Source organism: Diachasmimorpha longicaudata, chromosome 13 (genome assembly GCF_034640455.1).
Source record: "Diachasmimorpha longicaudata isolate KC_UGA_2023 chromosome 13, iyDiaLong2, whole genome shotgun sequence".
Taxonomy (NCBI): Eukaryota; Metazoa; Arthropoda; class Insecta; order Hymenoptera; family Braconidae; genus Diachasmimorpha; species Diachasmimorpha longicaudata.
The window spans coordinates 2,821,507-2,847,093 of record NC_087237.1 but is presented as its reverse complement, the minus strand read 5'-3'; the positions used below and the strand labels follow the sequence as shown (position 1 = coordinate 2,847,093).

The window sequence follows — 25,587 nt, the reverse complement described above, 5'->3', positions numbered from 1 at the left end:
TTTATGAGTTGCTCGGGGAGTGTCAGACGCCTGTCACATTGAATTTGCATGCCATTGTGCCCCCAGGTAGCTCATCCGGCGAAATTCTGCCGTTTCGGGGGGATAAAAAATTGTGCTGGGAACTATTTTTGTTCGTTCGCGGAGAAAAAAGTCTGAAAAATTACTGTACCGGACAGTAAAATCGAGGCGCAAAATGCTAAAATACGGGAATGGGTTTTACTCACTCATTAAAATTCCTACCGATACCGTAAATTTTGTAATTAATTATATGGGGCTTCGTAAAATTGACTAAACAGCACTATAAAATTTCAAGGTCTATCATTTTTTATTTGAGGTCAAATGCAAAATTGATCGAAATCTTTTAAAAATTTCTATCTGAATCAGTTGATTTTATTGATTTCTTCATTTTTTACTGTGCCACACAGCAATTTTTCGGTAACCCATTGTGATTGGTTAACGATGGGCGCCGATTGTTGTTGAATTTTTATGAAACCGATGTAGAAGTTTTCTTAAGCCGATAAAAAATTTTATTATGCGTCATAGTCATTTTTATCGGAATCACACCATAAAAATTGTCCGATTTTCCTCTCCGTGTTAAAAAAAAATACTTTTCATACATATATTCTCCATAAAAAAAATAATAATATTATACATACTTATATTATATTAATATAGTATAGGGGATTAAACTGTCTATCAACAATATATTATTAATATTAATATAATACGATTATTATCATAAATAAAGCATATTTAATTTTTTTCTTTAAATAGACGTATTTCCATGCGCGTTGAATTTGAGTATTCCCGCTAAGTTGATTGTCATGTTCGACAAGCCTATCATTACCCCCCACTTGTGCGACGGCTCGTCCACTCGACTTCAAAGAGACGAGTTAAAGTTGCTGGAAGGCGGGAGACCGCAGTCGCTCATCGTCCATCTTAATCTCAAATTCATATTTCATCCAAGTGGCAGCTGTCAAAGACTTGCAAAGGAACAACAATACTGACTAACAACTGGTGCATAAATAATTTTTTCACAGTGATTAATTATCACTGGCTGAACTGAATGATTCAGAGCCGATTGACAATTGTCAGTGAATCGAGAATAGAGAGTACTGTGGACAGCTGATATCTAGAAAGTGGGCAACTGCCTCGTGATGATAGTATCGTGCACTGTGGGAACATTCTCAAGTTGGATAGCGTGAGCCGTTGAATCGAGGCGCTAAATTAACTGGAATTATCAGCACTATGGAATATGGTACAATGTTATTCTCAGCGTACCTTCAATTCAATGAAAAATCATTAACGAGTCGTCGCGTTTAATTACGTTTTAACTATTGTGGGTAATTGAAAGGGGGGAAATGTCAATTTCGGTTGAATAAATTCTTAGAAATTTACTTTCGATTTAGGGGTCAGCAAGTTGTTTGAGGAGCCGGTCGCCGGTGAAATTGTTTTTACTTTGAAGTTTTTATTTTAATTTCCGGACATTTTATACTGATTATGTAATTTTAATTTTACATTTTTTGATAAAAAAATGTTTTAATGGTAAATGTTATAAAATTACGGATTTTGCCTGTAAATAATTGATCAAATATCACATATTTTGGGATGAGCTTGAATATTTCGAGTGGAATAATGTGCCATTGGAAATTTCTCATTGTTATCGTGAAATTTCAGAGCCCTGGCCGATAAGAATAAACTCCAATTCAATGTGATTTCAATTGTCAACAATGGCATTATAAATTAACCCGATTATGATTATTATCATTGTGGAATATGTTGGAAAGTTATTCCTGTGGTACCCTGAGTTTCCTTAAGAATCATAAGCAATTCGTCATATTGAGTTTGATCGGAACTGCGGATCTCGATTGGCAGAAATTCCGCTGTTAGAATTTAGCAGATTTATTCCTATTCTTATTTTTTGTTGTCATTTAAAATATTCAAAGGGAGATCATTCGCCCTTGCGAATGCTCAAGCTTTGAGAAAATTCCCGACTGATGACCGATAAGAACACAAACACATAGATTCGATTCGATAAATTTTATCGCAAGATTGAAACCGAAAATCGCTTTCATCGCAGACAAAAACGTATGCAATTTTCGTTGTCAATAAATCCAGATTGACAGAGTAAAATTCCACAATTTTTTTTTTGAGTCAAAGTTATCAGTCTGGAGGTAAAAATCAGCGCGTGCTGATTGCAGTTATATCGTTCCATCCCAAGATATCGAAGTTCTGACGTAGGGAATTGAAAAAATTTCTTAATTTAATTTGGTGTTGAAAAGTGGGGGAATTTCCTGATTCTCACGTGGTTCCGTTTGGAATTGAAGGCGGACATTTCTAAAGGGGAGTAAAAAATTCGCGCTGTTTTTGGATAAATTATTTGTGACTTCCGGCCAATTTTCACAGAATTCGCGCCGAAATTCAAAAATCCCTGAAAAATATCCCTGACCATCTCACCTCGTATTCCATTCCTCAATTTGCGTAGTCGATTCCATCGACATCTCGTTCACATCGAGACTCATCAGTGGCATTTCCGGTCTATCTGAGGCGCCGGAGAGCGTGAAAAAATCTTGAGCAAATATCGTTGCACTGTAATTCGATGAAAAATTTCCAAAAATCTGTCTAAACACTTCAGTAACAATCACAAGGCTCCCAGCACCAGTTCTGCCCGCAATTCATCTATTATTGTCAGGGTCGTTATCCCAATAATTCGTTGCATTCGTCAACAGAGAATAACAAATCCACATAATTGGATAAATCGGATCTCCGGATTTTTATCATTCGTAGAAATCCTCGTTTTGTTTTATAATCCGTTTTCACTAGTTATGTCATTCCACTCGACCCTCGGGCTTTTAAAATTAATCTTCTCAATGACAAGTCCATTTCGGCAATTAAAATTCATCGTTAAAATATTTTTTTCAATTTAAATTCACCCTAAACCGGTATTTTTTCCGAGAGGATGTTGATACACTGAGAAAAAAATTATTCATCTGTGGAAAAATTGTTACCGAAGCAGAAGTTAACTGTTTGTAAAGTTTGACTGTTTTTCCACACAGACAAATCATTTGTATCAAACATCCACGTTGCCAACATCTATCTCTTGAAACGATACAAAATAATCTCGATATTTTTTAACAAAATAAATTTATTTCCAACAGAAGAAATTTTTTTCTCTCAGTGTAATTGTTTTACAAGTTTCATTCAGTCGACGGCTACATGTTTTACACCTGTATCGCTCCAATCTGGCACACGTTCAGCATTTTGTCAGCGATACTCCGTCTTCCTCCCCGATCACGAGGATCCACCGAGAATTTATGGGCAGATGTTTTTTTTTTTTTGTTGAAAACCACTTCGTTATTCTTCAGTTTATCATGTAGCGATTTAAGGCGACATTTAGATTTACTATTCTTTAACTTTCCCCCACTGGTGGTGAAAATGATTATATTTGTGTAAGACAGTGGGTGCGAGGGCTTTGGATTTTTTTTCGGAGTTCAAAAAATTACTAACATTTAATTTTTTATCAATTTTCAATGAATCAATTATTCGGGACAGGAGTGGCGGACACTGAGGAAATTAAATGGCATTGGTTTTGCGGACATCGGGTACTTTTGATCCGAAATGATGACATTTTTGGGGTAGAATTCGCCCTTCGACCGGTACGCCGTTTCGAGCGGCACTGAGGGAACCGCACGTTAACGCATTCTATTTCGAGGTGAAAAGCTTAGATGACGCGCATGCGTTCGTGGAGATGCCGCCTTTTGTCACTGAAGACATTGGAAAATGTCTCTTGTTCTTTCGGCGAACGGCCTGAGCTTTTTGGGGGTCAAATGCGGTCACAGGGGTACAGGGGACTGGCCTGATTGATGGGGGATCATTAGATAGATGTTATTGCTAATGAAATTGGAGATACTTTGTTTCATTGGGCTGCCTGGTGAGATGTGCGGTTTGTTTTGGAAACCGGGACCGAATTGGCTCGTCAGCTTTGACATCATGTCGACGACTATTTTTGGATGCTCTCTGCGAGAGAATGAACGCGAGGAGAAAATAATTTTTTTCCTCCCCGGCGGCCAGGGGCTGATCTTGGATTGGATTGGAGAGTGACTTTCACCAAAGACGAATTTAGAGACCCGGGGAATTTATTTTCCCATTGTCGACCCCCCATGACCTGGGGAAATGACAATTGTCAATAATGAATGTTCAGTATTTATTATCCGTAATAGTTTTACAATAATAATATATTATTAAAAACTATTATGGAACAATAGTTGATTCCATAGGATATTCCATAATAGTTTTTTTTTTAACTATTATGGAATAATAGTTTTTAATAGCAAAAACTTTTTCCGGAGAGAAATGTTCGCGAACTGTTGCGCTGAATTTAAATAATATTGCGAATGCAGATTCGAGACAGAACCGACGGAGGTCAGTCCACCGAAGGGGGAGATAGAACAGAGGATGATGGTTCACGGTAATCCAAAAATAATAAAAGTATTTTGCGGAGTATTATAAGTCGAAAGTTGGCGAAGAGGAGTTAGAGTTTCCGTGGGTATCTTATCCACGCATCTGTCGTGCGTCCCACACGGGTCTCCACCTGCTGAAATAGGGGGTGGGGGGTATATCCCTGCTGGTGGATGAGATTGAATTTTATAATCCGGGTTAATCCGGAAGTAGTATTTTTATTAACCATTGCACTGTAATTATCACGTCCTCCATCACTCTCGCGATGAAGAGAACAATTAAAAATTAATTCTGATCAGACAGCAAAATTTATTGCGAAATTAATTTTTTTGATAATTGGAAAGGGGAGGGCAAGGAGGGCAACCCCCCCCCTGATTTTGAACTATAATTAATCCTGACGATCACAGTATTCGAGAATTGAGGTCAAATACCAGATTTGCATCACCATCACCTCAATTCATTTTCGCTTTTTTCCGACAGAAATTTTTTAAAAAATTTCTTCAACAAATGCATCTTGATAAACATCGGGTTTCACATGAACTTGAATTAATTCACAGCGAGGTGTGATCGAGGTGCAATTCAAGGATACGCGAAACGCCGCTTTCCAATTATCGACTGGCTGCTGGTGTACAAGCCATCATGGCTACTACAAGATATTCTCGCGGGTATTACAGTGGGCCTTACTGCCATCCCCCAGGGAATCGCATATGGTGTTGTTGCTGGCTTGAATCCTGAGGTAACACAGTGATATTAAAATTGATTTTCAATCAATCTCGTTTTCGCTAATCGAATTGGCTCCGGCGTTTCCGGCCTCCTGAAGCCGCAGTTAAAGTTTCAGGGGAGAGCGGAATGGGTTGATTGATTGGCCAAATATTTTTATTTAATGAGGAGGTTTCGTTACAACTGCCGAGAGGGGAGAGGCCCCCGATGGTAGGGTTAGAAGTTTTCTAGAACTCCAGGAATTGTTTATTTTAATTCAATGAAAGTTATTTGAACTTTTTGTGAACTTCACAGTTCAAAGGCCCCTGAAGGGATTTTTCTCGATATTTTGTCATCAAATGTAATGATTCATAGTCACAATATTAATTAAGATTAATGACATTCTTGGAAAAATTGAAAATTACGTAATCGATAATGATTTGATCCACAGGAAAAACGAGAAACTCAGGCAAATAACGAGAAATTCCTGGTGTTCGATATTTCTGAACATTTAATTGCGCTCTCCCCTCAAGATAACTAATGAAAATCAATTACTATTAGAAGACGAAAAAACGCTTTCATTTTAGTATGGACTCTATGCGGGATTTATGGGCCCTTTCGTCTATATATTGTTCGGCTCGTGCCACAATATAACAATTGGACCAACAGCTATAATGGCACTAATGGTGCAGCCCCTCGTCTTCAACTACGGTCCAGACATGGCAGTTCTAATTTGTTTCCTCAAGGGGTGCATTATCGCCCTCCTAGGGATATTTCATTTAGGTCTGTACTAACACATTTCGATTGTTATGTTCATCATTGTCGTCTGCAATTTGAGAAATATGTTTTTAATTTTTTTTTCAAATTCATTATTGACGGACGGTAATTAATTGTCAGCGTTAAAGTTCCTTGAGTTTACGAAACTTTTGTGAAATTTTCTCGATCTGACAGGTAATTAATGCAACCGCTCTTCGGTGAATTCCGCCACCTGATAGTGTATTCCGTGACATTTAAACAATTATTCACTTTCATCCTCAGGTTTCCTCCTGGACTTCATTTCCATACCAGTCATTACAGGTTTTACTTCGGCTGCGGCAATTAACATCGCTTCATCCCAATTTAAATCGCTCCTCGGTATTCCTGGTAGGAGTGAGGGACTCGTTGAAGCACTCAAAGGAATTTTTACCAATTTAGACAAAATCAATATCTGGGATATTGTTCTTGGAGTTTGCACAATTGTTGTGCTTGTTTTACTTAAGGTAACTGGACGGGCATAAAAATTCCGTAAAAATTACAAGGTGTATAGAAAAATAAGCGCAATGTGATAGCCAGAAAAAAAATCCCCGGGTGGAGCAAAAACACCTCTCTGTACAGGAAATTTTTATTCCTTGAATTTTTAAGTAGTTCTTCCACAAGCCGATTTTACGTTGCAAATTTATCACATTACGTAACGCGAAACAACATTTTCCGCCTCTTAAACAAATCCAAATATTTCTTTAGCAAAAAAAACAGATTAAAAAGCTGTAAATTTTAGATACGATTTAAACAAAAAAATTGTGTTCGGAGTATTGAATTTATTTGCAAAATTTTTGTTCCTTCGTTTGAAAAAATCACTTCCCGGAAAATTCTTAGCAATATTTTCCGTACTCGGGAGGTCAAACTACATTACACAACGTCCTGCAATGACTTCTCCTCGATTTTTCCAGCACATTCCATCGAAACGCCGGGGAACGCGCCTCGAGCAGACCGGATGGGTAGTTTCACTCTCTAGGAATGCCCTAGTCGTTATTTTAGGCACTGTCATGGCCTACCTATTCCACATCAACGGAATGGAGCCCTTCCGCCTCACTGGTTTGTCAATGAAAAATTATTCTAGTCATTATTTCCCCCTCCTCCATGTCTTTGTGATAATGCTTATCCGCAATTTTGGGGGTCAATACTAGGCTCGCTGGGCAGGGGGTTGCCACCCTTCTCGCTGCCTCCATTCTCAACCACCTTCAACAATAAAACTTTCAATTTTGTGGAGATGACGACGAATATGGGAACAACGCTCGTGACGATGCCAATTATATCCACGATAGAGCACATTGCTATTGCCAAAGCATTTGGTAGGTCACATGATTTCTAATTAATTTAATTGTCAACTGGTGGGAAAATGTACGGAGAGAAAAATACCAGAAGAAAAATAATTAACGGAATAGGATTTTTTTGTGTTTTTAGTACAGAAATATTTTTATTGACAATCACCGGGTGCTTATTATTCAAAGCACTTCGATTTTTTTCGGAAAATTCGATGATTCAGGGGGAAATGGGGTGTGTGAATTTTTCAGCAATGGGAAAGTCTCTTGATGCCACGCAGGAAATGCTGGCCCTTGGGATTTGCAATATATTTGGATCGTTTGTCAGATCAATGCCAGTGACGGGATCCTTTACGAGAACTGCTGTGAATCATGCGTCGGGTGTTAGGACACCACTCGGTGGATTTTTCACTGGTGAGTTCAGAGAACGAAAAAAAAATCGAAAATCAGTTTTTTTTTTCAGCTAGAGAGATGACGCACCTGTATCAGATTCCATTTTTCTCAGTAATTCCACTAAATGATTGATTCCCCACCTATAAATTATTTTGACATTAGAATTTTTAATTCTTTCTTTTCTCCCATGAACAATTATTTCACTTCCAATTAATGAATTCTTTATATCACATCAAGGATTTATTCGCTCGCGTCGAAATGTTTCTCTACATTCAAAAGCTCTGCCGTGGGGTATTTGCATGAGCCTATTCATTTGATTCATTTTCACTCATTCATCGATTGATAATTAAAAGTAGTAATTGAAATGTAGCATGAATATTTTTCGATTGCAGGGGCTCTGGTGCTTTTGGCGGCTGGATTCCTCACCTCGTGCTTCGGATACATTCCCAAAGCTACACTAGCCGGAGTCATAATTTGCGCAATGTACTACATGCTTGATTTTGGGGCTTACCGGCTCCTCTGGAGGGCAAAAAGTACGGTAACTCTGTCAATTAATTCATGAAGCGGCGGAAAAAACCCGCAGAACGAGAATAATTTTTAAAATTATAGCTCGGACGATAATTTGACCAGTCAACAGCTAAACTTGTTACATTGATTGGTACTGTTCTAGAAGTGGACTTCCTGACGATGATAATCACGCTCATCGCATGTGTCTTTCTAGGCCTTGAATTGGGAATTCTAATAGGAATTTTATCGAATTTCGTTGTTTTATTTTATTTCTCTGCGAGGCCCGATATCCGCATTGAAATTGAACAGGTGAGAAGGCGATTAGTGCTAATTAGAGGTAGTTAGAATATAGATGATTAGAATATTTCAGATAAAAAATTTATTCGCAACCGTTCAAAGTTAAAATTTGAAAACTGAGCGAGGAAGCCCGCGATTTCGAAAAATTCTCAAACCTCCACTTCACGTCCCACGAAATCTGAAATTCTGTAAGATTTTCCAACATCTACCAGTTGGTCCACGCAACTTCCGCGAGCCGTTGAAAATTTCAAGACTCCCAAGAACCTCTCAAGAATTCATTCAATTTTAATCCCATCTGTTCTCCAAATTCCGCGAATAATTACCCAACGTGTGCATATTTGACGATGAAAATTAATCTCGTAATTTCTCCTCTTGAAGATCGAAGGACGTCCCGTTGTTTACGTCACCCCTGAGGAGGCTGTGACGTTCCCGGCGGCGGAAAATCTTCGTGCAAATATAATGAGGCTCTCGTTGGAGAGCATTGGTAACGTGATACTCGACTGCAAGAACTTGAAGCGAATCGACGTAACTGTTGCCAAGGTGAACCGTTAAAGACGAAAAAAAATGATCTTATATGTGTTTCTTATCTATCTTACTCTCCATTCTCTTCTCATCCCCCCAGCCTCACCCCACCCCCTCCCAAGGGGTCTACACCACTGGTCAAGCAAGTTTTATTTCCTGCTTTACTCTGGATGTTTTATACATCTGACGTCTCGATGTCGAATTAAAATACTCTCAGGTGTATTGGCACAATCCACCCTGGACCTTATGATCAGCAATAATCCGGGAATTACGGCAGTGCTCGATAGAGATATTGGAGATTAACACGATCACTCTTACCACCAGAATTTACGTAAATTTATTGGCCACTCAATTGCCAGCCGGAGCGTAGCTATAGATCATCCCCCCCCCTCCCTCTCAACCTCACCCGGGAGGATGCATTATCCCATTCTCTAGTGAATCCATTTATTTCCATTGTTTCTCGAAAAGTTGGCTAGATGAGAGTAAATCACATACTTCTCCTACATCACTCTATTTTTTTTTTCACATTTTCCGGCGTTCCCTCCCCCGAGGAATGGGAAGATCCACGGAACCCTGGTTATCTCACTGATTTTTCATACATTTACATGTGTTATCACGTATCTTTTCAGAATATAAAACTGCTGGCTCAAGACCTATCATTGCTGGGACAAGAACTTATTTATGTCAATGCGACGGAAGATGTGAGTCGTGTACTTAATACAGTTGCACCGGAAGTCGCATGCAGCTTCAAAGTTGACGTGTGTGCCTGAATTTCAGGGGGTGAGTTTAAGAGGGTTACATGAAAAATGTTACTTTCTCTTGTTAAATCGAATTCAATATCTGGCGATATCTATTTTAAATTGTTGTGATGAAATAAATCAATGAAAAGCCACTTGATTGTTAGTGTCATCAATTCCCCTTAAATCCAGATCGCCCTTATCATTTTAAACAATCACAGAACGCCCCGGAAGATCTTGAGGGAAAACTTAAATAGTTCTTTTACAAAATTTCAAAGAATTGGTATTCTATCTGCATTAAAATATAATCCCCGGATAAAATATAAATATTAATTGGAAAATGGTACTTGACTTTATCAATACCAGAGAATATTCAAAGTATGAAGGATCTCTCGGTAGGAAACGCAAAGATGATTTCTGTCCCTGTCCCAAACTTGATCCTCAACTTTCCTAATTACAATCCGTAACTCGATGCTCCCGTAGCATGTGCTCCTCCGCAGTTTCACTGCTCCCATAGATCCAGTAACAAATCCTACAATAGTTTCTCAAATGAGACTTTACGTGGGTCGAAAGGGACATCAGAGTTGCCACAGGTTCGCCACAGAAGTTGCACTCAAACTGCACAATTTTGCGGATCTCCTGACGCTGGAAAAAAAAATTACAATAATTCCATTCGCCGTCTTGATAAACAATTCAATATTATTTACCGTCAGTCCGGGATGGAGCTCTGGAGTGGGACTTTTCTGAGAGTTAAGCCATCTCTCCCCGGAAAACTGCAATGGAATAGAGAGACAACGTGAATGCCGACTGCGTTATGAGAAGATACGGCGACACGAGAAAATGTCATGAAATTATGAGAACGTAAAAATTCCGACAACTTTTATCTCCTCTCTCTGGGCTCATTTTTCAGTCAGAGAGGAAGGGAAGGGGGGAATTATTTATATGCGCTTCATACCGATTTTATTTCGTAGACGAAGTCCTTCTTTAACATTCGTTCGCTGATGATACGATTGCAGCGTAAATTGTACTTTGAATTGTCCATTCTGCCCCGACTGCACTCGATGAAAATTCACGAACCGATGGTTTTCGTCTGTTTTCTGATTGGGATAACTTCAAGGTGATGGGACGAGAATGGTACAAAGTGCTTTCTTAAGCAAGAGAATTGAACATTGAACTATTTCTTAAATTATTGTAGTCGCTATGAGGCCTTATCAACCTGTTTTTTACCCCCATGGCCCCTCTTTGACCTCCCCGGCCTTTTCTTTGACCCTTATACTCCTAATTCTGGACTCGATGGTCCTTATGCCGTCTGGGACGTTTATGAATCCTGCTTACAAGGGAGATGAATACGACACATTGAAGTACTCAATATTTAGTGGATCATCAATGAGGAAATGAAGGATCACCTCGCAATTTTTAATAATTATTATGAAAATTATGTATTTGTCTTAATCAAGTACATTTCACCTTACAATAATTCCTATCAACTTGTATCATCCGAAGAAGAGAGCGTGAGAAATTAAAATGAAAGGGAGACTCGAAAATTAAGATCAGCAGACAATCAGTCGATAAGTTGAGTATAAGAAATTGAACTAAAAAACAATAAACAACCAGCTGTCATTTTTCATCCCTATATTCGACATTTGATTATCTAGAAATGTCAATTATAACTCTAAATAAATTCGATTCACGTATAAATCTTTCTTAAATCCATTCAATGAATATTTACAGTTCCAATGCGCTTTGATCAATCCCTCTATTACAAACATTACTTTCAGGCAGCTGCTATTGAAAATAAATTAATCAACCTTCATCCTTAAAGCGAACTATTCAGGAAGGCATGACTAGAACAATGGGGCTGTTGATTTTCTTCACTCGATGAATCAGATATCTAATATTGCATGTGATTGCTCATTCTCTTCCTTTTAACAGTTATTCCCATGTTTAATTGTTTAACTAGGTAATTATATCTTGCTAGGGCTCACTGAATCATCACTTCGGGGCTAAACCTCATTTTTATGTGATTAACTGGATGCGACAAGGGAATAAAAAAAACCTTGAAAAGCTGTCACGCGAGACTTTTCAATTTTGATTAATATATTGAGAAAAAGAATGCCAATAAAATGAATTGCACTGCGTTGTTGAGAACCATTAAAATTACTTTGTGTCTGTGTGACAGGATAAAAGGGAAAAATTTTCCAATGCAGAGGGACATTCCAGCGCCTTAAACTTTACAAACTCAGCATGAAGTTAAAATATGTAGGCTCGCTTGGGTCGATGCATCACGTACATGTAAAAAATGTTAATCCATCGTGATTGTCGTGAGGACGACTGAACTTTGTCCCTCTTAAATTTTCTTGTAACTAAAATAATGAAAATATTTTATTATTTACGTGATGTATGGTCATGACAATTGCACAAACTTTAGCTAAATCGATAGCTAGACAAAAGTTGTCGTGTGCTAGGAGTTCCTGGGGATTCTTATCGATGAATCCTGGTGTCGCAGGAGAGGTGCACGCTCCTGGCGCACTTCGGGGAGAGTTGCTAATTCTTGCACGGGACTACGCTGCCATATACTTCTTGTTGCCATTTCGTGGTAGCCTCGCCTTCTCACCTGATTTAGAATGAAACACTTATTTTGTTATAATCTACTGAAAACTACTGAAATAACAAAACACTCACTTGTCTGTGATGCAGTTCATGCAGGTACAAAGTAGATAGCGACATGTCCGCCGCAGTGAGTTCCACAGGAACCGAGAGATCAGCCGCTAATTCCTGTCCGGATCCGAACACCGAGGCCCCCAGAGACTGATTAGAAATTCCCTGTTGCAATTCGTACAACAATCCCCTCTCACAGTGCATGGGCCCCTCGGCTTTGCTCACACCTCTCCTCACCACCTCCTCATCCCTCCCCCCGCCGCCCTCCCTCTCGTAGCCAGAGGTGGTAGGTTGCCCAAACACCTGACTGGGTCCCTGCATGCTCAGATTATTCACAACAGAGCCCCTGATGATGTTGGCAACGATGTCGTTGTACCCAGGGCCCAAACTCGACAGACTGTTCAAACTGCTCATCAAGGGGTTGATTACCTCACTGGGGAGTACAGTGACCTCCTTCTTGGCCCTCTCCCTCAGGGCAGTAACAAAATTTTCCGCGTGACTTGGGGGCTTCCACTCTGGATTTGTCAGCGTGAAATGGATAAGGGAGAGTTCGGTTTTCCCATCCTCAGCCTGGGTGTACTGGTTTGACACTGGCGGTGGGATTCCCCCGTAATTATCGTCGTACCTGGGGGTGATTGAAGGATAACAGAAAATTAAAAATTATAGAACTATTTTGCGTAAAATTTGACATACCCATCGGTCTTATCATCCCCTGGAGTAACAGGCAGTGTCTGCCACATGGGATTTCCATGTTTCTTAACATCCATTTGAGCAAAACTGCAGACATCGCCCACTCCCGTGACCTCAATGGTGAAATTCCGGTAGAAGTCGACGATGTCCAGGGCGCGCTGGCGCATGTGGAAGCACAGTATAAATGGCGTGAACAGGGGCGAGAGGAGCTCCTCGACGAGATGGACAGCCCTGTACTGGAACAGCTGAGCTACTTGTGATCTCGTCGATTGGGTATGGGCATGACCTTTCCAGCTATCGGGGCGATAATGCGTGTGGGCCAGGACGGCTGTGAGGAGGGTCTCCGGACACCAGACGAGATTCTCGTCGGGAATGAAAGCTCTGGCCGTTGCCACCAGGGCTCCCAGGCACGTCATCATCGTCAGAACATGCTCCACTGTCAGCACATCTTCGTCGTAGACCGTGAGGATTAGCAGAACAGCCAGGATACTCCCTGCTACGAAGGCCACGTTTTTGGCGATGACTGTCATCACCGGAGAAGTGAATATACTCATGTACTTTGAGGCCGGCCTGTAGGCCCGGTTCAGGCGGGCGTTCAGCTCGTGGTCCAGCTCGTTGAAGTGACGCAGGTAGAGACGACCGTAGAGAGACCACATGCGGGTGCCCAGGGTACCCGGCTCCCTTTTAATTAACTGTAATCAGGGTGAGGGGAGTGAGACGCGGATCGGGGGAATTGAATGTAAAGCTTATTTGATTTTGATGGGGAGCTACGGTAAATAGATCGCGATGAGGTCACGTCGGGGGTCACGGGGTCATCGGAGAGTCGGGGGAGAATTGGGCGAGGGTTTTTTTCTCCAAAAACAATGACTCGTAATGACTCCTCAGGGTTTTACTCACCTCACCATAATTGAAGAACGAATATAATATTTGCCAGAGAACGATCACAGGACAGAGAACGAGATTGGCTATCCCCACCCAGAGAATGTGCTTGGAGAGGGCTCTTGCCAGCTCTTGACGTTTATTCAGCTTCTTGTAGTCCTCTTTCAGGTGCCAATTGTTCTCAAAAGGTGACCATGGTCCCCCTGAAATGATCAGAATCAATTGTTAAGTGAGTTTGTGTTTAAAATTAAATTAAATTAACGTGTAGGTATTATTTTTAAAAATCCACTACTTACAGAACAACAGCAACTCCATATTATATTTCAAAACTCTCGTCATAAAAATAACTTCGCCAATCAGAGGTATTTTCAGTCTAACTGGCAATAGTGATTTATTAATCATAGCAACCATGTAATTTTTGAATCTCAGTATTCGGTGATAAATATCCAATTCTGTCAGCTCCCTCTTGTGAATGCACATCTCCTGCTCCTTCTGTACCTCCCTCACGCGTTTTTGTATTTCGTGCCAGGTGAGATTGTCTAGATCGCTGTCGTCAATTTTCAGGGCAATGTTGAAGAACATTTTTATGTCCCAGAATTGAGTTAAGTGATAGAGAACTTTGACAACACGCAAGATCCAGAAAACCGCAGCGACTAGGATGCACATCCAGGTGACGAGGCCCATCGATGCCAGGATCTCCTCTTGGGTGAGAATTGCATCCCATATTGACGTTTTGTGCGAATTATTGTCTACTAATTTATCCCTGCAAGGAAATGCATTAGTTAATTGTTAAATTTTAAAGACTCAGAGATTCCCTGAGGCCTTAAAATCAATATTAAATTTTTTTTGGAGAGAAATTTATAAATTAATTTGAAAAATCAATTTTTTCCAAAAATAATCGTTTTATTTACCACCACTCACTTGAATAAAACCGAATAATCTATGCAGTGGAAAAGGAAGGTCGAGAATGTGACCACGAAAATAAACTGTCCAAGCTCGAGGACCTCCTGCAGCATCATGCAGCAGAAACCATGCTTTTGATGATAATGGTACATTCGCGTGAAGAATGAGTCGAGATCCTCGATGTGATTCCATCGGGCCTTTCCACCCTCAGGGACCACGTGGATCATGACACCAGATTCGTGGGGTGTTTCTTCACGCTCTTCATCGTCTCCACCGCCTTCCGCCTCCGAGAAAGGATCGAGCTGCTGGTAACTACCATCCAATACCGTCGTCATCTAGAAATGTCAGGGAATGTGTGAGAAATTACGTGCTTTTCCTCGGTTTTGCGAAAGTACATCAAGAACACCTGATGTCTGATTGGAATTTCGCCCGAGAAGGGTGAGAGAAACTGTCTTTCATCCTGGGTAACTCCCAAACGGCAGAGTGAAATTTCCCAATCTTTCCCCACTTCCAAGGTATTTTATCGCGCTTGAAAATGAAACTTAATTCGTATAAGTCGCATCAATAGCTTCCAAGATATCGACATCTCAAGACAATTCGTTTCACCCAACTCCTTAAATTTCTTACAACCTTTTTGTACTCATGCGAACAAAAACAAGCCATTGAAAATTAATTCAACTTCTCATAAATCTTCATTCAAATCAACAATAGGTCTCCATTTGGCGATAAATAAAATCGGCAATCCAGGTATCATCCCCAGAGGAAAGAAAACAAGAATCATACGACGAACGTTCAACAAAAAAATGTGTTCGACAGATTAAGGAGGTGTTCAATGCTGGAATGAAACGGACGTAGGTGAGTACAAGCAGGGTATAAAATTAAAGATGATTGCTAATTAAAAAAATAATAAAAATGTAGCAGTGAAATGAGTGAATGGACATAATGAATTGAGAAGAGATGGAGCCTTACCGTTCTGGTTCTGCGGTTTGGCTCCACGCAGGTAATGACAGTGTCACGTTTCATTCTTTCATTTTATTTCGACAATCATTTTCACTTTCAACCTTGATTACCAATCTACGTTTTAACACTTGCACTCCAACACACGTAAAATGCAGGTCATTTGTGGAGAAGACGAGGTGATGACAACGGTTTTGGTTTATTTTCTTATTTTGCTAGTGGCTGAATATCCTGAGATACTAGAGTAGTGAGTGATGCTGAAAGTAAATAAAATAAAGGAATGAACATTTCTATGCTGAGGGAGAGTGATTGTTCATGAAATCTGTAGCTTGATGAAGATATTATAATTCTTTCTAGAAGAATTGCAGCTGTTGTCAGAAAAAACTGTAATTTATTTTACGTCGGTTAATCAATCTTATTTAGAAATTCAGAAATTATTCAGACATTCAACAAAGCCATTCTGAATAACTTCGAATTTTTCTGACTGTCTAATTAATTTGAAAAAGCTGTAAAACAGCCCATCGCCATTAAAAAAAATTCCTCGTGACATTTTTCCCTTTGCGCCCGAGGAAATACTATTTTCATCATTCACCTTGACTCAGATACTTTTTTTGGGTCTCCGTCACGTTCCTATCGTTAGCAAACCGAAGAAAGAGACTGTGAAAAAAGTGTCTTTGTCATCGAGTCAACAATGACCGAGAAAATGAAAAAAAAAATTGTCCGTCCGATGCTCTCTCTCATCGAGACGAGAGGAAGAGTCGTCTGACGACATCAATTGTACTCGGTCCAACGATATCACATTCTCCTATTCAATGAAGACAGAAAATAAAGGTAACTTGTAATGTTTGGCAATACCAGCTGATCTCCATAAACAAAGCGCCATTGGTGTCAGCAATGTCTCACCTTGTTCGCCAGTTTTATCGCACTTCCCACACGTGACAGGCTCTTATTATATCGTCTGGCGCATTAACTCAACAGTTGCACTCACATATTGTCTACTGCCAATGATTTTAATCACTAGAAATTTTGTCATTTATCTAATTAGAAAAAAAAAATTAAGAGGTGAGTCGTTGCGTGCGTCTCGCCATTTTACACTTTTTTTTTCTCTCTCGCAATGTTACCCCGATGTTCTGAGCCTGCTGATGATTCCAACTGAAAAAACTACCTAATGTAAATGATTGTACATCGTTTGTACATCATTGTACATATATTGATTTCGTTTGTAGCCTCGAGGATAATTAATGATCTGGCCAGGTGCGCTACCTGAAAATTCGCCTGCTCATTAATAGATTTGAATGGAGAGTAATCAAAATTTTTATTCGATTGTATTCGATGATTGGGGTATGTACAGACGAGAAAACCTTTATATTCGCGATCTACAAACGATTTCCTATAAAACTGGTTCTAGTTTCATTAAAAAAGTCCATTTTTTATTTTTTTCCGGCCAACATCAAGGGAAAAACTAAAATACTTATTACTAATTATCGCTAAGACTACAAATAAAATCAATACATGGATAAAGATGTACTAACGACGTAGATTCATGTACATTAATTAGTTTTTCCGTTTACAACCCCCCGCCGAGGAGGTACATTGGAGTCGTAATGTCTGAAATGACGACACCTCCAGTAGTTCCCACTCCGACCGCACTGCAGCGCGACGGTCGACCTTTGGGCGCCACTGAACGGTCGTTCCATCGAAACAGGCCATAACCCAGCGGCCATTGCGTGCGACGCCATTACGCGGTCACTCAGCGTCTCGTGCACGCCAAAGCATTCACCCAACGTATTATTTGATTAATATTCATTAATTAGTTGATAATAATGAATATTAATGCCTCAAAAACCGTAATGTTATGAGTATTCGGGGGAACAAGTCACAATAACTGTGACTGGCAACTCCGATACCATTTCACCGGATTTCGTTGGCCTAAAATATTTATCGTTGTAAAATAATGATGATTGTAATTAAACAATACTTTGGATAAATTGTTTAGCGCGAAGGACTATATATAGGCGAGAGATTGTGCCCCTGGGGTGGGACAAGAATTTTGGGGGCGATTGGGTGGAGTGGGGGTAAGTGTGTTGGGCACAGTCCCCTCAGTTCGATCGTGACGTCAGAACAATGGCCGCCAGCTTCAGGTGTTTTTGCTGTCGCCGTGACGGTTCCTCGGAGACCCAAAAGCCGACGGTCATGTCGCTGTGTGGTCGGAGTGGAAACTACTGGAGGTGCAGTCACCACATGCTGGGGGACATTCGGTGTCATCCGGGTGGCGGGAGACGTCAGGAGGGGTTCTCGATAGATAAGGTAGGTCACATTTTGTTTGGATTTACGATTGGGATCGATATAACTTTGATAAATAACTTTGGAGTGATTTATTAGGTTCTATTAATGAAAAATAATAGTTAATAAGTCATGTCCTCCTGGTGACGCTCTAGCAGGAAGAACTGCACCTTTTTAACTGCCAACAAAATTAAGATCAGTAATTAACAGCATCAATAACAGCCCATAATCTTAAGAATGATTTTGATTAAAAAATTTATAGATAATTTATTGACTTATACAAAACTTCAGTAAAAAACCGTAAAAATCATAATAATTCATGTGAATTCGGGTGTTAGTGAACGCTGACATATTTGATTACTTCCTCTCAAACTTTGTGATTCAAAAATTTATTTTCCTTCTCGATGCTTCCGAGACTGCCACTTCGACGACGAAACTTCGGCGTCAGGTTCAATGGCTTGGTCTTTATCACATTGTTCTCTTTTAGAGGACTCCCACAATTATCCCCTCCCTTCTCCTCAGTCTTGGGAGATCCGCGGACAGGCTCAGACCTCCTTCCACGGATGATCCTCTCCTTGACCTTGGTCAGCCCCGCAATGACCGGGGAACTGCTCTTCAAGCCCTTCTCTACTTTCTTCGGAGTCTGAACGACATCAGTTTCTGCAAACACTCCACTGGCACTGCCCTTGGAATTTGGCGTGACCGGAGAAATATTCCAGTTGATATTCTTCCTGGGACTCTGTGGAATGTGGCTCCTGCTGCTCCTATCCTTACTGGCAACGTCTGGAGTTGACGAAGCCACTGGTTTCACTTTCCCCTTCTTCCCAAGGACAATGGGACTAGGATCGGGAGTGCTGGTTGCAATTTTCATGGGCGAGGAGGCTTTATGCCTCTTTGGTGGCGTACCAGGTGCTCCACGTGCCCCAGGTCTCTGCATGTTCCCTAGGGGCACCAGGGCCTTCATGGGGCCCTTCTTCGTCCCCACAGGGTCGTTTTTCTTCTTCAGCTTTGCTTTGTCACCCACTGGAAGGGTTGATTTTATCTTCACGTTCACCTCCACTGTCTTCTCCACGGTTACATCGACAAGTCCTGGATCACTAGTGTTTCTTCTGTATTTTCTGGGGCTGATCAGTCCTTTGGAAACTGAGCCCCAGGAGTTATCACCAGCGTGAGACATCGAGGAACGAGGCCTCGAGGGCAGGCCCTTCCACGATGCCTTCTGGGAGAGATTTTGCGACTCCGGGGAATGGTGATCCAGAGACTTTAAGCCACGACTGGGAAGATTCGATTTTCTCGGAGATATTGGACGCCTTTCGAGCTTTGGGGTTAATACTTTGTTCAGGTTCTCCAGGACCAGTGCCGGCTCGTCCTTGCAGTCCTCTAGGAGCTTGCCCAGCGCCAGCTGAATGTCCAGGATCAGCTTTTGGGTTGTGAAGGATTGTTGAGTGGCAAATTCTGGGACCTCCTTCGAGGAGGACTTGCCTATGAAATTCACGTTCAAGTTGTTGGCGCTTTCCAGCTGGGGATCCAGCCCAGACTCTGTATTGTCCTCTGTACTTGCCTCTGATTCCTGATTCATCGATGAGGATTTATCGCTTTCTTCTGAATCCTCCACAGTTATTGCCTCTCTTGATGATTCAGATTTTTCGGCGACCTGGGAAGGTTCTTGGAAGGTGTCTCCAACTTCCTGGGATTTTTCGTTGATTTTTGAGACTGAGGGGTGAGATTTTTCTTCCGGGGCGTTCTGAAGATCTTCTGATTGGTCTTTAACCATTTTTTTATTTTTATTTGAAGATTTGGCAGTCTTTTTACTTGGAGTTTCTTGCTTGGGACCTTCTGGGGACTCTTCGGCCATTGTTTTTTCTTTATTTGAATATTTCGCAGTCTTATCTCTCGGAGGCATATGTTGGGAGGTTTCTGGAGATTCCTCAGTCATTCTTTTATTTTTAATTGAAGGTTTGATGGTTTTTTTCCTCGGAGACTCTTGTTTGGGAATTTTTAGTGGAGATTTTGCCTTCTGTTGTGTCGAATTGGAATGTTCATGCGACTCCACCCCCAAGGCTGCCTCCAGGTCCTTTAGAAGCTTCCTTACCTCAGGATTTTGCTCAGTTTCAACCACTGTCTGGAGATCACGAAGCAGATTTGCTGCTGCTTCTCTCTTCTTCTCAGGGGACGTTTTGGAAGAGTTCGAAGAATTTCGGGATGAAGTTTCTGGTGGGGAATGGGATCTTACGTGCGTAGTGGAACGTTCAGTCAGGGTGGGACAGCTCGTGGAGGTCTCGGGGGATAGTTGGAAGTCGCTGGGGAGACGAGTGCTCAGCAGGTCTCCACTACTGCTCGCTGAAATCAGATTGTCGGGTGTTATTGCTTGGAAAATTACTGGTTCGTCGCATTTTTTTAATTGATTCATTGCAGGTCTCTTTTAAAATATTTTTTTGATGTTTAAAGACATTCACTTCGTTATCATGAATTGTTATCACCTGGACTCTGTATTTTTGTATTTTTAATTCCAAAAACCACACTTGCATAATCTTTTCATCATCAAAACTCCCTGTGAGACTCGCTCATTCACCCCCCTCCCCTACCCTCGAATAAAAAAAAAACTCACATCCTCTCGTCGACGTTTCAGCGAGTTCTCCAAAAGTCCTGGCGAGTATATTCGCCTGTGAAAAGATACCCAGCTTCTTGTCACCCTGATCCTCAAGAAAGACGTCGTCCTCCCCAACGCTGGCCCCCCGGATCCCCGCACCGTCCTCGCCAACAGACGACTTCATTTTCCAGCTCTTGAATCGGGAGATAAGTTCTCCAAAGCCCTCCTCAGACCCCCTCGACCCGCTGACGCCACTACTCTCAATAAATCCTCTATTAGCGCTGTCATTGCTGGACTTTCCGGAGTAGAAACTCCCACCAGAAGCTCCCGAGTTTATCCTGGTGATGCTGGATAGCTCCGAGTAATCGCTGACGCTGGAGTAGTTGTCCTTGCCAGTAGCCACGAAGGCCAGGTTGAGTGGATCCTCAAAGAGAATAGACGTCATTGAGTAATCGGAATCCTTTCGGCCGCCGATGATTGACGTCGACCTCTTCCTAATCTTCCTGGGGCTGAGCTTGTCCCCTTGAGAGAAGGATCTTCTCAGTTTATGGCCCTTACTCCTGGTGTCATCCAGTTCTGCCTCGAGAGTTCCCTTCTTGATGCACATGGAGACCCTATGGGCGATGAAGGATTTGAGGAAACAGTCGTCCGAGCTCCCATCGGATATCGACAGGGTGTCGTTCATAGCTGAATTGTCGAGGATCGACTTTTCCAGGGCACCTGGGGTACCAGAGAGGCTGAAGCGATCTGAGAATGTCCGAAAGCTGTCGTTCATGGCTGATACATTGAGGATCGAGAGGTTCCCGGGGCTCGCGGGCTCCACGAGGATCGAAGGCACGTGATCACTCGGGTCATTGGCCACCATGTGGGTGATATTCAGCTGGGACTCGTCCAGGGTCTTGTTCAGCTTGAGAGGATCTGAGAGACGCTTTGACGTTGCCTTCTCGAAGACTATTTCGAAGGGATCTGACGACTTGCTGACATATTCTGAGGTCTTTCGGAGGACCATGTCGAAGGGGTTATTGTCCAGGCTTCTCCGGGAGTCAGAGATATTCAGGCCTGAGGAGGGCTGAGGAGTGTCGGTGGCTGGTGACGGGATCAAGGGCGAGGGGAGCGCTGGACGCAGCCTCTTGTCTTCTGGACTGGAGAGGTCTATCAGGTCACTCATTTTTTTTTTGGTGAGTGAGGAATGTCTGTGAAAAATTAATTGGTTGGTTCGGTGATTTAAATTAATGAGAAAATGGGAGTCTCTAGATTATTTACGGTTTCAAATGATTTCTGGGGATTTTTCTTGTCAAGTTTATTGCATAATTTTCCAATTGTGGATAAGAATTGATCCATTACCTTCAGAGGGGTGAGAAAATTGATTAAGGAATGTTAATTAATTTTTGAATGAACCATTACTGAACAGAATTCCATCACAATTTTCAAAATTTCTTTGAAAAAAAGCTCAATTGTGATACAGAATTTTTAAACACGTCTATTTCGTCTGACAACTTGAAAACTTTGTTTCGGTAATTTTTTGAGGTTATCTCCAGTCAAAGTCAGCTCACCTTGCTCTCGAGTTCTCTATCCTCTGATATTTGATGATTTTCTGGGGAACGATCACATTACCTGAGCGGGGGCAGTCACACAATTAATTAGAGAATATTTGTGAGTATTTTGACGGAAAAAACAGGGCAATTACTCGGGTAGAACGAGAACAAACGCTTTAACAGCCATTATAGCAAGAGCGGGGAGGCTTTACCTGTCGAAATTCGATCAGTTTAAAATGAGAAGCCGCGATTGGCGCCCTCGGTGAGAGTGGGGATATGTAGTGGTGGGGGTCGATCTGGGTTTCATAAGCATTTTAATGCACATGAGCAGATGTATCTGAGAAGTCTACAATCTAATCTCCAATGAGCAATGAGAAATACAAAGGGACTGTCACGTGGCGGTTACATGACGAGATTTCATGACCTGGATCATCTTCTCATTCTATCTGTGATTCTCACTGGATGCGAATAAAACTGTCAGTAATTTTTCATCGGTAACAACCGTTGGAAGGGCAAAAGATGATGATTTTTTGTCAGTCGGTTTTTGGCCAATGAACGCGCAGTATTTGAAACCCCCAATAGTTTCGAATATTTTGTTACAGTCCAGGAAAAGGATATGTCAAAACAGCAAATAATGGGAAAATTGCTAATGAGCTATTTTTCAAAATTTCGTCAAGGAGTCAATAATGAATGTGTCAAAAATAATTCATCAAATTTCGAAACTGATTTGGAAAATTATTTTTTGCACATTAAGTATTTGAATGTTACACTACAGTTTGAACAATAAATTAAATTGTTGGTAATTTGTCGCTTGATAATAAATCTCACCCCAGACTATTATACGTTTTGTCTCGTCTCCGGTGGCTCGCACCCTCAGTCTTTCGTCGTCCTTCGCGCCGTACGCACGTGTACAGTCTGTTGTCTCATTGTACTTCGATATTTTCCTAGTTCCAATTAAATCGTCGAGAGTCATATAATACGGTATCGATTCTACCCTTTTTCCCTTGGTTCCCTCGTCCCTTCGCTCAATCATGCGTTAACACGGTATTTTGGAGGTATTCTTCTCACTTTAAGCAATGACAATAGACTTGGAAAATTACCGGCAGTGTTGTGAGGACATTCAGTGCATGTCGCGCGGTTGTTGGATCAACAAGTTGTTGCTCGTCAAACGGTGAAACCTCCGGTGTGCGTCAATTTCGTCGCGATTTATCGTCGCCTCATCGAGTTGATCTCATTGAATTTTAAGGAAAATCTCGAAAGCTCTGCGTTGGATTCCTCGAGACCGGTAATTGAACAATTAATTCCTTACTTCAACGTCGTAAATTTTCATTATCCTGGCTCACATAAAATTACGATTATTTGATTTTTCATTTAGTTACGGTATGAACTCGGGGAAAATGGAAATTGAGCCGCATGAAAGCCTATACGAAGCTCTATACACATCCTCATTTCGCTTTTATAGTTCTTCAAATAAAAAAAAAAACCTCTCGTTGGATTTATATAGAATTACAGCGCGAATGCGAGGAGCGAATCACTGGGGCATATAATAATTTTATTATTATGTTCTTTACATTTTTTGCAATCAAATGTGTGCGGAAAAAAGGAGAGGATTAATTTGAAAATCCAAACTTAATTTTCGAGGTTCCATTCCTCCCCGTCTATATTGGACCAAAAAGCCCTTAAATACATATCAAGGTAGTCAAATATTTGTCCTTGGCCTGTCTCTCAAAAATATTTAGACGAAGCTTCCAAAGATGAGCTTGAAGAGATCTAAAAATCTTATTGGAAATGGGTTATTAGAAATAATAATTCTGGAAATAATTGAAACTATTTTATCTACTTTATTACGTATCCGCTCTGTACCGATTCCTTAGAGGAACTAACTACCTTCACAAAGGGAAACAACATCTCGGACATTTTAGTCACATGCCCTCAAAGAGTCCTATTCTCGGTCCTATTCATTCCACTTTGTCTATATACTTAAAATCAAACCTAAACATCATACGTCACATTTCTCAGAACTCCATCCAGTCCATAAAAATGTTTCTTTCAATTTAAAGTATAACCACTCAGAAGAGAATGAAATTGATTTTTGCTTTCTATTTATTTATTTCATGAAAAATCCAACAGATCTGTTCATCCACACTTTTCGGAAAAATCGTCACCAATGAAACTATATTTCCAATTCGATTTATCGACTCATGACTAAGACGTATATGCTTCCTGTACCTCCATGGAAATTTCCTCTTATCCAATCCACCTCTTCCACCCCCCGTGTCTCCACCTAATTGAATTTCACTGATTAAAATTCACTCCTGCAAGTCAATTGCCATTCTCACATCACTCTGAGCGTTAAGTACGTTATAAATTGACCTTTGAAAGCCAATGGGCCGTCGGAGAATGATCTTTTAGCTGATTCGTAGACATTTACCTCAATGAAAAATTGTCCAGACTCGTCGATAGTTTGAAACAGGGAAGTGGATTGAGAGAGACCTTTACATTCCCTTTCACCCCTGGCCCTTCCTCTCTGTTGACATTTTAATTAATGAAGTCACTCAATGCCATGTGCAAATAGTACTCCTCTGTGAACAGGGGTGTCTTTTTCACTCTTACCACCTCCAACCCCTTCCACTCCCTCTCTTTTACCCCTTATTAACTGGCTACTCTGTTGTGTGTGACGTCAATGGGCATTTGCGCACAATTTGTCGTGTGGGCATTGACAGTCTTGGTTGGTACCGGCACAACGAGTTTAATGCAAAATGTTTGTTAATTTCATTATACAACGTGAGTGGAGAATGCCTGCCACTGATAACCCTGTTAACGATTTTTTTTCTCCGGAAATAATCAATCTCCATTTCGGATAGTTTAGAAAAAAATAGGGGGGGGGGAAGGGCATTGATATTCATTATCCGTTAGATTGAATTCAATTTCACGGTAATGGATTCTATTCATTCTGTCGCAAAGGCGAAGAAGCTTTGGTTTAATTTAGTTCGCGTGTCGAAATAGTGGTGGGTCGTTTAGTAATGATTAAAAATAAAAGGTACAGGGTGAATAATTAGGAAGAAAGGGATCAATTGATAGAGTCCATCGGTTCGCTATTTTGGAGGGAAATTTATTTTTTAGTTTAATTTATTATTTTTGTTGTTTTAGTATTGGGAATTTTCCCATAATTTGATGGAGTAAATAGCTAAAGACCGGGGATTCTCATTTAATTATTCAGTAGCCATTCGACTGAATTTGTAATTGAATTTATAATTGAATTATAAGTGTATTTTACAGTTGGTTAATGATGGTGGGTAAATAATGAACAAATATTTTTTCAATACATTGAGAATTTCATGAATTATAGGAGGAATAATGTCTAATCAAGCTGTGGGAGGGGGTAAAACTAATCAAGTTTT

The 25,587-nt window shown here is 40.8% G+C and overlaps 6 protein-coding genes across 17 annotated transcripts in view; 2 read left to right on the top strand and 4 right to left on the bottom strand.

Annotated features, from left to right (window-relative positions):
- The window catches only part of LOC135168484 (trissin receptor-like), a 32,542-nt gene extending 28,793 nt beyond the window's left edge, over positions 1-3,749 (bottom strand). Inside the window, exons 1-2 of one of the 6 annotated variants that reach the window (XM_064132725.1) lie at positions 3,193-3,748; positions 2,458-2,970 (exon numbers count right to left, since the gene is read on the bottom strand). In XM_064132725.1, the coding sequence (XP_063988795.1) occupies positions 2,458-2,531 (74 nt within the window). In that variant the 5' untranslated portion in view covers positions 2,532-2,970; positions 3,193-3,748. Of the gene's footprint in view, positions 1-2,457 lie in introns of all 6 variants that reach the window. The other 5 variants (XM_064132728.1, XM_064132727.1, XM_064132729.1 and 2 more) reach the window with 5 other exon arrangements.
- On the top strand, positions 903-9,846 carry LOC135168483 (sodium-independent sulfate anion transporter). The gene is made up of 11 exons (XM_064132723.1): positions 903-1,258; positions 5,016-5,194; positions 5,745-5,940; positions 6,196-6,416; positions 6,864-7,008; positions 7,101-7,265; positions 7,488-7,649; positions 8,021-8,161; positions 8,299-8,444; positions 8,811-8,972; positions 9,584-9,846. Exons 1-11 carry the CDS (start codon positions 1,249-1,251, stop codon positions 9,722-9,724), a joined length of 1,668 nt encoding a protein of 555 aa, XP_063988793.1. The 5' UTR covers positions 903-1,248; the 3' UTR covers positions 9,725-9,846.
- On the bottom strand, positions 7,644-11,025 carry LOC135168492 (uncharacterized). 2 transcript variants are annotated; one of them, XR_010300045.1, is made up of 4 exons: positions 10,647-11,025; positions 10,399-10,464; positions 10,055-10,336; positions 7,644-7,768 (listed from the first exon to the last, which is right to left on the bottom strand). XR_010300045.1 is itself a non-coding variant. In XM_064132746.1 (3 exons), exons 1-3 carry the CDS (start codon positions 10,731-10,733, stop codon positions 10,142-10,144), a joined length of 348 nt encoding a protein of 115 aa, XP_063988816.1. In that variant the 5' UTR covers positions 10,734-11,025; the 3' UTR covers positions 9,968-10,141. The 2 variants fall into 2 exon arrangements, 1 of the variants encoding a protein (XP_063988816.1); XM_064132746.1 differs by lacking the exon at positions 7,644-7,768 and having other exon boundaries at positions 9,968-10,336.
- A 79-nt stretch (positions 11,026-11,104) lies between these two features.
- LOC135168481 (autophagy-related protein 9A) lies at positions 11,105-16,895 on the bottom strand. 6 transcript variants are annotated; one of them, XM_064132713.1, is made up of 9 exons: positions 16,682-16,895; positions 16,371-16,583; positions 15,791-16,035; positions 14,840-15,156; positions 14,215-14,681; positions 13,937-14,121; positions 13,043-13,731; positions 12,374-12,974; positions 11,105-12,305 (listed from the first exon to the last, which is right to left on the bottom strand). In XM_064132713.1, the coding sequence occupies exons 3-9, from the start codon at positions 15,842-15,844 to the stop codon at positions 12,153-12,155; spliced, it is 2,466 nt and encodes an 821-aa protein (XP_063988783.1). In that variant the 5' UTR covers positions 15,845-16,035; positions 16,371-16,583; positions 16,682-16,895; the 3' UTR covers positions 11,105-12,152. The 6 variants fall into 6 exon arrangements, with proteins under 6 accessions (XP_063988783.1, XP_063988784.1, XP_063988787.1 ...); XM_064132714.1 differs by lacking the exon at positions 16,371-16,583 and adding an exon at positions 15,452-15,656; XM_064132717.1 differs by lacking the exon at positions 15,791-16,035.
- Positions 16,896-17,884: 989 nt separating this feature from the next.
- Positions 17,885-25,587, top strand: part of LOC135168479 (3',5'-cyclic-AMP phosphodiesterase) — a 78,811-nt gene continuing 71,108 nt past the window's right edge. The window contains exon 1 of the mRNA XM_064132702.1: positions 17,885-18,085. The gene's annotated coding sequence lies outside the window, so the exon portion shown is untranslated. The remainder of the gene's footprint in view (positions 18,086-25,587) is intronic.
- Positions 18,303-22,390, bottom strand: LOC135168478 (uncharacterized). The gene is made up of 3 exons (XM_064132694.1): positions 22,205-22,390; positions 20,670-21,844; positions 18,303-20,401 (listed from the first exon to the last, which is right to left on the bottom strand). Exons 2-3 carry the CDS (start codon positions 21,817-21,819, stop codon positions 18,429-18,431), a joined length of 3,123 nt encoding a protein of 1,040 aa, XP_063988764.1. The 5' UTR covers positions 21,820-21,844; positions 22,205-22,390; the 3' UTR covers positions 18,303-18,428.